Here is an 11,827-nt window from a genome sequence, read left to right on the forward strand (position 1 = left end):
TGAACTTATCTAGTTCTTTTTGAACCCTGTTACAGTCTTGGCCTTCACAACATCCTCTGGCAAGGAGTTCCACAGGTTGACTGTGTAGCAGTACTTCCTTTTGTTCGTTTTAAACCTGCTGCCTATTTTTGTTTGGTGACCTCTAGTTCTTGTGTTATGATAGAGAGTAAATAACACTTCCTTATTTACTTTCTCCACTCCAGTCATGCTTTTGTAGACCTCTATCATATCCCCCCTTAGTTGTCTCTTTTCCAAGCTGAAAAGTCCCAGTCTTATTAATCTCTCCTCATATGGAAGCTGTTCCATACCCCTAATAATTTTTGTTGCCCTTTTCTGTACCTTTTCCAATTCCAATATATCATTGTTGAGATGGGGCAACCAGATCTGCTTGCAGTATTGAAGATGTGCCAATATTTTAAAAGGGTAAATGGGACATCCTAGGTAATTATTGGCCACTCAGTCTGACATTGATTCTGGGCAAGATAATGGAGTGGCTGATATGGGTCAATTAATAAAGAATTAAAGGAGGGCGATATAATTCATGCAAATCAACATGGGTTTATGGCAAATAGATCTTGTCATACTAACTTGATACCTATTTTGGATGAGATTGCCAGTTTGGTTGATAAAGGTAACTGTGTTGCTGTAATAGACTTTGTAAGGCATTTGATTTGGTACCACATAATTTTATATTATTCTAATTTTAAAACAAAATGTTAACATAGTACATATTAAATGCAATGAAAGCTGGCTAACTGATAGGTCTCAAAATGTAATGGTAAATGGGGAATCATTATTGAGTGGGTATGTTTCTAGTGGGGTCGTGCAGGGATTGGTTCTTGGTCCTAAGCTATTTTACATTTTTATTAATAACCTGGAAGAAAACATAAAATCACTGAAAGTTTTCAGGTGACAGAAAAATTGGGGGAGTGGTTAATAATGAAGATGACAGATCACTGATAGAGAGCAATCTGGAGTGCAAGCAAGTAATTAGCATTTTAGTACGGCTAAATGTAAATGTATACATCTAGTAACAAAGAATGTAAGCCATACTTACAGGATGGGGGACTCTCTGTTGGGAAGCAATGACTCTGAAAAAAGATTTGGAGGTTGTGGTGGATAATCAGCTGAACATGAGCTCCCAATGTGATCTTGTGGCCAAAAGGCTAGTGCAGTCCTTGGATGCATATACGGGAATCTCAAGTAGAAGTAAAGAGGTTATTTTACTGCTGTATTTGGCATTGGTGTGATTGCTACTGGCATACTATGTCCACAATTCCAGAAGGATGTTGATAAATTGGAGAGGATTAAGAGAAGAGTAACAAGAATGATTAAAGGTTTTGAAAACATGCCTTGTAATGATAGACTCAAAGAGCTCAATCTATTTAGCTTAACAAAGACGAGGTTAAGGGATGACTAGATCACAGTTTATAAGTACCTACGTGGGGATCAAATATTTGATCATGGGCTCTTCAGCCTAGCAGAGAAAGGCATAACACATTCCAATGACTGGAAGTTGAAGCTAGACAAATTCAGACTGGAAATAAGGAATACATTTTTAAGTGTAGGTTATCAATCAGTGGAACAATTTACCAAGGGTCTTGGTGGATTCTCCATCCGTAGCAATTTAAAAATCATGATTGGATGTTTTTCTAAAAAATATGGTCTAGGAATTATTTTAGGGAAGTTCAATGGCCTGTTAACAGGAAGTCAGATGATGATCACGGTGATCCTTTCTGGCCTTGGAAGCTATGAATCTAGTTATTTTTGTTCCTACCCTTCCCTGCCCCAATCTCAGCACAGGTTTCTGTGGTTAGCACAATTTTTGCTTTTGCTCTCTAGGCCACTGTAACAGAAGCAGAGCCATGACTCTTACTGTTTATTTTAAAATATATGTATATATACTTGGATCCTTCTCAAAAATACACCATATTTTGTTAACAGGTTAAGAGCTTTGGGTTGTTAAAACTTATTTCTAATTCATCTTTATAACTGATGCATCCCAGGAAAATAACTTTAATCCTCTAGTACATAAAAGGACACCAACTTAAAAAATCATGTTTCTGGAAAAATATTTCACCTGCTACTTTTACAAGTAACAACTCAGATAACTGTAACTGGCAACATGAGAAAAATATTTGTTTTAGTTTGCTTTATTTGACAATGTTTGGGGTTTTTTTGCTTAGTCACTCCTGACTTTACACAGAAAAAGCTAGTGAGTTTCCCCTGTGTGTGTAGGTTTTTCATGCAGTGACAAGGAAGAGGAAAACATTTTTTAAGATAAGAAAATAGGACTGTAAAATAACAAAAATTCAAAGGGGAACTTCAAGTTAGGTGTAAAATCTGAGGCAAGTTTGAGTACATTTAGAAAGAAAATTGACTTTTTTCACATTGAAGGTGTTCCTTTCTAATGAAAAGATCAAACTTCCAAACATTTTGTTCAGTGATAGTATGTACTATAAAGTCATATTGGGGACTCTGCCATTAGTGGTTGATGATATCATAAAAATGCGTCATCTAGCTGTGCAGGTGAAGTAGTTTGATTTCTTTCAAACGAGGATCCGGAATGGCACTGGATGATCTGAATAACATCTGATTATTTTTTTTTAAAGCCTTTCCTGTCATTCTTTGATAGTCTAATTTGCTCCCTACTTGCAAACAAGTTCTTTGTGTGAACAACAGGAAGATCTTTGGAGGTTCCCTGGTTAATCTTTCTATCTTTTCAGCTGCGGGAATCTTACCTAAACTTTTTAACCTTAAAAACTTGGTATGAGGGATTGGCAAAAGTTCAGGGTTGTTTATTTGTAAAGTGCCTAGCTTATTCTTAATTGTGGGTTGCGAAGGTAACATGCCTCATCTTGGTGGTGTAGTAGTAGTAGTAGTAGTATGGCAGTGTGATAGAATTGAGAACAAAGGGGGTGTCTACGTAAGATTAACTGTATTCAAGGCCCTGTGTACTCTGTGGCAAACTGAACCTAAAATCTCTGCTGAGGTCCCTGGATTCTGCAGCGTTGTGGAAATTATGCAGCATATTCATTTTCAATTGTTTAAAGAGGTTTTAAATTAAATATGGAAACAAGTACTTTATAATTTAATATAAAAAAATCTTATGCTAAACCCAGGGTATAACTATTGTAGAAGTTGTCAGGAGAGAAGCTGGAGATTCCGGCAGTTGAGTGAATCATGGTTGGAACTTTTGACATCTGGGGACGCACTGGAGGCAGTTTGGGATTGGGGGATAAATATATAGGTTAATGTTTCTGCTGAATGATCAACAAAGAAATAGCTAACATTAAACTGTCCTTGACCCCCAAAAAACCTGTTGCCAAACTTTTTTTCCAGATTCTTGAAAAAACCGCTTTTCCGAACACTGTTGCTGTAGACATCTGTACACACAGTCCATCTTGGAAGCCGTTAATTAGAAAGTAGGAATTTCTTTGACTTTTTAAAATTTTCAGTGCATTTGTAATTAAATTATTAATGTAACACCAGATCTTCAATTTCAAGATTTTTTGGATCATAAACATTGATACTTCAATGTGTGTGGGGTCACCCTAGAGAACTGGACCTTACAAGTCTGGTACATTGTTTTAGTAACAAGATACAAATATTTACATGCAGATACTTTGTGATCCCCCAGGTAAATTATACCCCACCTCAACATTGCATAATTAAATTAAAATTCCTTGTTTATATTGGTCATTTTTTTATTAATAGAGCCTCAAAAGGCATATTTCTGTTATTTACTTTGTTCCAGAATGAACACGGTGCAGTGCAGAGCTCTAACGTGTCTCCACAGCATTCTGTTAGTATCCGATGTGGATTGTCTTGGAGGAGCTTCAACACTTCAGTCACTTGCACAGCACCTCTCCCAGCTAGTTTTTTCTCAACCAGGTAAGTTTAAGGCCATAATATTAAAGAAACTTAACTCAGAAGGGTTTGATTGCTTCTATATATATCATTTAGTTTAATACAATTTTATTACTAATCCCCTCCGCACTGCCTTCCAAATGCAAGAAAAAATGATGTTGGGAATATGCTGCCAAGCTATGTAAACCTCACGTAATCTCCTTATCCAGGAAAGCTCCGATCGAATAAAGTTTTTGGAGTGCATAGTATGTTTTACATCAGTATATGCAAGCACTAAAATATAAAGTGACTTAACCAGTGCGGGAGCCCCATCCTAACGTGAGACCACAACATCTATATTTGGTCATACCTGTGATGGTGGCAGTTTTTTCCATTGATCACATAAGGCAAGCTATTGTCAGGAAGAGCAGGACATCTCCCGCGTATGTATAAACAAATCTGAATGTGAGAGAATTCACTTATCTGAAATGACATGTCACCAACATTATAATTCAGGTTAGGCATCACAGGAAGCTATTCCCAAAGTGATTTCCAAAGCTGAAACAAACTCTAGGATTTGCATACTTATCAAAATAGGAAATATAACAGGCCTCTCTTTCTCTGGGGCATAAGTTGTGTGTATTTTTTGTGTACCGCTCTTTAAAATGTATATCTCTAATAAATTTAATCATTTGCCCCAAACGTTTTACATTTACGACTAAACATCAAAGCTGCTTATCAAATTTCCTGGTGTGATGATGATTTGATTTGAATGAAGATGATAAACCTGTTGGACAATTTTCTTTTAAAACAGTACTGTTGTGGAGTAACAAACTTATTCCTATGTCTCTAAAAAGCTTGTGTGTTAATTCCACTGAGAGCTATTGTGAAGATTTCCCAGTTTCTAATGCTGCTTTCAGATTGAGAGGTGACCAGTTGATGAACAAGCATGCTGGAAATTAATAGTTTAAGGGCCCATCTACACTACAAGAACAACATTAGCCCATGATTCTCTGCTGTGGATAGGAGTGTCTGATGACAGATGCTCCTAGCTGTAGCAGATAATCATGCTAACACACGGTTATTGTAGACAGGCCTAAAAACACTGTAGTGAATTATGTGGACTACTGGTATAAGTAGCTGTTCAAAGCTCTAGTCTCCTATCTGTAAGGTGCCACTGCAGGTTTTTACTCCTGCAAAAGCCTGTAAATAGCAACAAAAGAACATTAGGGGAGAATGAAAAGTGTTAAAATGCATGCAAGAAGAATATGCATGCAAGAAGTTGGTTTTTCCCGGACATGTCCGGCTTTTTGGTAATCAAACCCCCGTCCAGGGGGAATTGCCAAAAAGCCGAACATGTCCGGGAAAAATACTGGCCGGGCACTTCCCCTCCCGGGCTCCAGCTGCTCTGCTCCTCCCCTGACTCTTCGGCTCTGTTCAAGAGCTGAGCTGCCCGAGCGCTCCGGCTTCGGGCAGCCCCCTTGCCTCCGGACCCCGAGCCGCCGGCTGGGCACTTCCCCTCCCGGGCTCCAGCTGCTCTGCTCCGGGGGTGCAGGGTCCGGAGGCATGGGGACTGCCTGAAGCCCGAGCGCTACCGGCTTCACGGTTTGCCGGGCAGCCTCCAGACCCTGCGCCCCCGGCTGGGCACTTCCCCTCCCAGGCTCCAGCTGCGCTGGGGAAGCGCCGGCCGGGGGCGCAGGGTCTGGAGGCTGCCCGGCAAACCGTGAAGCCGGTAGCGCTCGGGCAGCCCTTTTCGCGTGGCTGGGAGGGAGGAGGGGGAGTTAGGGCGGGGACTTTGGGGAATGGGCGGGGAAGGGGCGGAGTTGGGGCGGGGTGGGGGTGGGAAAGGGGTGGGGCCAGGGCCTGTGGAGTGTCCTCTTTTTTTTATTTTTTTAAATATGGTAACCCTAGAAGTTGGTATTGGGGAGCAGTTGAGTATTCAAAATTTTGTGGGCACAGTTTGAGTCCTAGGTTTCCCAGGGTTTGCTGCATGCCAGGGGGAAACTAACAGGTGAACACGTTCTTGGCGTTAATGTGGAGATGCTAATATTCTGGGTGCATGTTGGAGCTCAGAGTCCCAGGAAAAAGACTGGATGTCTTACAAATGTTCTTAAGAGATCTAGGAAGTGAGTTTTAAAATACTTGCTTAACTCCTTTGCAGTGCTCCTCTTAGTGCTCCAGTGGTGCTTATGGTCTGAAATATTGGTGTGGGACACTTTGTGCTAAATTTTCAGTTTGGCCTTAATTAGGCCTCACTTTTTGCATGCATAATTTTACACCTATATTTGATGTCCCTTAGAAGTCCTAGTCCTGGATTGTGTCTGAAAACTAGGACTTCAGACATCTGTGGCATAAGTTGCAGATACAAATATGAACATGAAATTGTTGGCAATTTCCACCCACAAAGCTAGAGGCCCAGTCTCTGAAAATCTAGGTTTTAACATGGAGCAGCACCAATAGATGTGGAATGGAAGGAAATTTTTCTCTGCTCTCAGTGCAGAAAGTCCTTAAAATGATTTGAAGTTTGTTCTGACTCTTTGGTTTTGTGTTTATATTTGAGCAGAATTTCCTACACACACTGAATTCCTGGAAGCCGTAACTAGTGCTATGAGGGCTCTCTTGCAAACAATGGCATCAAAGAATATATCTCAGGTGAGAGGTTTTTCTAACAAACGTTGGGCATTCTGGTAGATACAGGTTCAGTAAATTTACATCAGATTGTACTTGAATGGTTTTGAAACAAACCCATCTTTAAAGAGTGCTAAATTCTTGTAACTTGATGTTTAATGTTTTAAGCGTTGTAACAGTGCTTATTAACGCTGCTAGAAATACAGGTTTAACAAAATTCATCCTAATTTTTCTCATAGATAAATAAGGTTGCTGAAAAAAAATATGCTCCTGCAACAGGGGTGGGCAAACTTTTTGGCCTGAGGACCACATCTGGGAATGGAAATTGTATGGTGGGCTATGAATGCTCACGAAATTGGGAGTAGGGGTGTGAGAGAGGGTGAGGGCTCCGGCTGGGGGTGAGGGCTCTGGGATGGGGCCAGAAATGAGTTCAGGGTGTGGGAGGGGGCTCTGGGCTGGGGTAGGGGGTTGGAGTGCGGGGTGGGGGATAAGGGCTCCGGCTGGAGGTGCGGGTTCTGGTGTGGGGCCATGGATGAGGGGGTTGGGGTACAGGAGGGGGCTCTGGGCTGGGATTGAGGGGTTCGGAGGGCAGGCGGGGATCAGGGCTGGGGCAGGGGGTTGGGGCACAGTGGGGGTGGCTCAGGGGTGCAGGCTCCGGGTGGCGTTTACCTCAAGCAGCTCCTGGAAGCAGCAGCATGACCCCTCTCTGGCTCCATGCTGATTCCATCTTCAGTCTTAACTTTTTTCATAATATACAGATGCTGCTTATCTGCTATAGGTTTGTCTGTCTTATATAGAAGCAAATGACCTAAAGATTCTTCTTTGAAATAGTGTTTCTCTGGAAATTTAAATTTGTCTGACATTTACTTTTCTTCCTTTTTTTTTTTTAAACAGTGTATTTCTCCTGAGCAGCTGATGACTTTATGTGAAGCTGGTGTTCATAGCAGTAATATCAGTGTTAGAGTAAATGTAGTTAGCATCCTGGGAATTGCTGGCAGCGTGCTGGCAAAAATAGAAGATACAGCTGAAACACTAAAGGTAAAAAATACATGGGTAGCAACCCCTAAACTGCTTTAGCGGCTATTACTTGCCATTGTTTTATAATGCCATGTTTTTAAAAATAAGTATCTCTTTTCAGATGATTGGAAAATTTCTTCTTGAGGTTGCTATGAAGGATTCTTCTCTTGTGGTAGCTGGAGAAGCTCTGGATGCTCTCTTTGATGTTTTTGCAGATGGGACAGAGGCTGAAAAAGCAGCAGTTCAGATTAAATTGCTCCCTGCACTGAAAGAATTCCAGCCAGTCTTCAAAATAAGGGTAGGCATCTCACAAACTAGTAACCAGACCAAGGCCTCAAAACACAGTTTGTTAACGCTTGAGATTAGTTTTGCTGCTTGTACTACCAGGAAATTATGTGAAATATGCCCACATGATTTTAAACAATTCAGTGCACAGAAGAAAGCAAAAAAACAAACCTCACTTACTCTTAGTATACTTTAGATGGAAAGAAAAGTTCCTTTCTTGACAGTCAATTTAACCATGTGCATAAAGAATTAATCCCATATTTACTACGAGGCACCTTTGGTGTCTAAGTTATTGTCCATCTTTTTCTGAACTCCTGGTATGTTGATTCTGCCAATTCCTCCATGGGTAGAGAGGGCCAAACATGGTTAACCTCTAGAGAGGAGAGAGGAAATCCTCTTCTGAAACTAATTTGACTTCTTGTTTTAATTTGCATGGGTGTCCAAATGTGCATATACTTATCCTGTTGCTGCTTAGTTAAGATAGGTCTTAACCAGAATCCTGTACTGTTAAGTGAAATTATACAAGTGAAACTTCCGATCCCTCAAATTAATTTTTTTTTTTTTCTTTAAAAGGGGGATAAATTTCCAAAGCATTGTGTTGCTTTAGCCAGGTGACACCCAGTAGGCTAAAAGCTCCAATATACTTTTAAAATAGATACCTTTTTATTTCTATAGTTTGTTGCTGGATGGCCTAATATCTATTAGCCCATCATTCTAGGGCACAACAAATTCACTCTAGCAGAAGCGCTGTCATACTCCACCAATTGACCCTTCATTAAATGTGAGTGCTTTGCACTTCATTATATTTCTGAGTGCAGTGCTAGGTCTTTTCCCTAAAATATCTACAGAGGATAAATACATGTTACAGATTTAACTGTGTAATTATTGAAAGGCAGGAGCATCATATCCTAGCAGAGGGTATCTGAGGAGTGCTTGGCTGTTCTAATCTGAAAAGCTGCCTTCTCAATTTTATTTATATAATGTGTGTGTGTGTGTGTATATTTTTTTTTTATTGCAGATGCGGAAAGAAGGAAAAGGACAGTACAGTACAGATCAGTTGTGTGTTCTTGACAATGTAAAAATGAATTTGAGAAGATTCATTGCCTATCAAGAGACATTAGGGGGAAAAAAGACTACTTGAAACGAACTTTAAATTAAGGTTTTCTTTATTGATTGTCAAATATATACGTTTTGAATTCTAGAATTTTGGGGAGAGGGAGTTCTGTTTTTATGTTAACATTGCATTTCATCATGCATATTTTATACTCTCTGGGAGGATGCAATATTAAAGCTGGATTCAGCATATGAAAGTATTGCATTACTTTGAAATTTCATGTTCATGCTGGTAAGAAATGGTGTTGCAATCTTGGGATATGTAAATACAGTTTACTCTCATTGTGTGGAAACCTTCATATACCCTGGCACAAAATTATACCACAAGAAATTAGTTAAAAAAATAAAATCACAGTTACCTAAAAAGTTGAGAAAACTCATAAGAAACCTAGAATTTTTTTTAGAGGATCTAAGTAGTGTCTGAATGCCTAAGAAAGTTAAGGTATACTGTCAGCTGTGTTCAGAATTGAAAGGGCAGCTTTGGCAAGTTTCCTGAGCAAAGTATGATAGGTACATAGATTATGATCAGCATTTGGATTTTTTGTCCTTCGAGGCTTATCAAAGAAGAAGCTATGTCAAATTCACTTTCATCCAGTATAATAAATTCCTACATGACAGGTAATTATTGTGGAAGTTAGTTTAGAAGAAACCTGCAAAAGATATTCGTCCTGATTTTTACTTCATTTTGTGGGTGTTCAACTTTTTGAAAATCAGTTCAATAGGCTTTACTTCCTTTCTGTAAATCCTACATTAAGGTAAAAGTTTGGATTTGGGGAAGTAATACACCTAATAACAAATACAACTATTTTTATATTGAAATGTGATCTAAAAGTTTTTTTTTAAAAAATTGTTTAAATGATATCTACTCAAATGTGTTGGTTAGGGATTTTAAACTGAGACCCGTGAAATGCCTGTAAAATACATTACCTATTTTTGAAGCAGTGTCACTGATTATGGATGCATAAAGACAAAGATGGACTTTTATATATGAAACAATTTTTATTAATTTTTTAAAATGTATTCGTTTAATTCATGAAAACAAAAGTATCTCAAATACACAATGTAGAAAAATAAGTTTAGGGGATGTGTGTGTGTGTGTGTGTGTGTGTGTGTGGCTTTGGAGAACTGGGAGTACAGACATTACATCTAAAAACCAATCAGTTTTATTCATTATGTGAGGTGGAGCCTTATTCAAATAAAGACAAATAAAATTGGGAAGAATTGAACACTTTAAAGATGTCAAATTTTGTATAAACTTTTGGGAGGGGCAGGGGGGGTATTTTTAGAGCTTACCTGTTAAGCCTTGTTGCATGATTGAAATGGAATATTTGAAGTGTTTAGTGTTCTGATGCTATTGTGCCAGTGCCACAGAGGTTTTAGTAGCTAACACTAAATTGGATTCTTCTAAATACTCAATATTTTAACTGTTATGATCAGATTTTTACCCCTATCAGCCCAGGAGTTTTTACCAGATTCCAGGAATGGATGTATTTTGCTTTATTGTTCAGTGTCCTAGTCCCAGTGAGGAGAAGAAAAAATATATTACTTTATTCCTCTGGAAGAGGAGATTTTACTCACGGCTTCTATGTGTGGTTTTCCTTTTTGGACAATGTCGAGTTTATCCATTGTGAATATACAAATCATTCCTAAGTGCGAACTAGCAGACTTTTTAATAAAATATTTTTTGCAGTAAAAGTTAGAGAAATTAGTGTTGAAAAATTAACTTGGTGGTTATTCTTCAAGAATGCTCTAGTTCAAACAGGAATTAATTCAGGGAAGACCTATGACCTGTGTTATGCAGGAGGTCATTCTGCATCCTACAACTCTGATACCTCTGTGCTAGTCCCCTCCTGTCTGCAGTTTCTGCAGGCAGTGAGAAGCTGTAGCACAGCCCATGCTATCCATACCCCTTTTCTGGCCTTCTGCCAGATCTTCTGCTTCTGCAAGAGCAGTCAAGTGGCTGTTCACTTGGCTCCTGATCTTTCTTTCCATTTTGTCCAGCAGTAGCATGCAATCTTTCTTTCTTGTCTCTCTTCTGATTCAGATACTGAGCTGTGCAAATATGGAGCTAAATCCAAGCAGTGTTCTATTTGTGAGGCAGCTTTTACAGGCTCTTTGGAGAACTAATTATGCCCTGCCTGTTCTCACCCAGTTGACACTTGCACTGAATTGGGTAGGCATGTTGAGTGTTGTCCCCCCATCCACTCAAGAACCCATGACTTCCCGGGCCAATGGGGGCGGCGGGAAGCAGCGTGGGCGAGGGATGTGCTGGCTGCGCCCCCATTGGTCCGGGACGGCGAACCGCGGCGAGTGGGGGCCGCGATCGGCCGAACCTGCCGCGTCAGCAGGTAAATAAACTGGCCCGGCCCGCTAGGGTTCTTACCCTGGCAAGCTGCGTGCCAAACATTGCCGACCTCTGGTGTAGACCTTCCCTAAGTCGACCTAAGTTGCGCAACTCCAGCTACATGAATAACGTAGCTGAAGTCAACGTACCTTAGGTCGACTTATTGCGGTGTCTACACCACACTGGGTCAATGGGAGACTCTCCTGTCGACTTACCTTATGCTTCTTTTTCCGATGGAGTACCAGAGTCGACGGGAGAGTGATCGGTGGTCGATTTAGCAGGTCTTCACTAGACTCGCTAAATTGACCCCCCGGGGAATTGATCGCCACGCATAGATCCCCTGGTAAGTGGAGACAAGCCCTTAGGTGGGAGTGAATTCCTCAGGAACTCAGAAACTCCTAGATTGTTTGTAACATGATAGTATCCAGAAGTAACCATGGGTTAGGTGGTGTTGCTGCAGCATCAGGATTCCAGGCATATTCCGCTAACAGCAGGCCTCTGTGGCCAGCTGTTAAAATTAATTAATTAAAAATTGCATTCCATGTACAGTAACATGTAGATCAGCTCAATGTTGTTGTTTTCAGATTTTAC

The 11,827-nt window shown here is 40.2% G+C and overlaps 1 protein-coding gene across 1 annotated transcript in view; it reads left to right on the plus strand.

Annotated features, from left to right (window-relative positions):
- The window catches only part of HEATR3 (HEAT repeat containing 3), a 31,035-nt gene extending 22,063 nt beyond the window's left edge, over window positions 1–8,972 (plus strand). Inside the window, exons 10-15 of the mRNA XM_065416735.1 lie at window positions 3,343–3,425; window positions 3,758–3,894; window positions 6,413–6,501; window positions 7,372–7,515; window positions 7,616–7,792; window positions 8,798–8,972. Coding sequence (XP_065272807.1) covers window positions 3,343–3,425; window positions 3,758–3,894; window positions 6,413–6,501; window positions 7,372–7,515; window positions 7,616–7,792; window positions 8,798–8,920 — 753 coding nt within the window. The 3' untranslated portion in view covers window positions 8,921–8,972. The remainder of the gene's footprint in view (window positions 1–3,342; window positions 3,426–3,757; window positions 3,895–6,412; window positions 6,502–7,371; window positions 7,516–7,615; window positions 7,793–8,797) is intronic.
- The last annotated feature ends 2,855 nt before the right edge of the window (window positions 8,973–11,827 follow it).

Source organism: Emys orbicularis, chromosome 14 (genome assembly GCF_028017835.1).
Source record: "Emys orbicularis isolate rEmyOrb1 chromosome 14, rEmyOrb1.hap1, whole genome shotgun sequence".
NCBI lineage: Eukaryota > Metazoa > Chordata > Testudines > Emydidae > Emys > Emys orbicularis.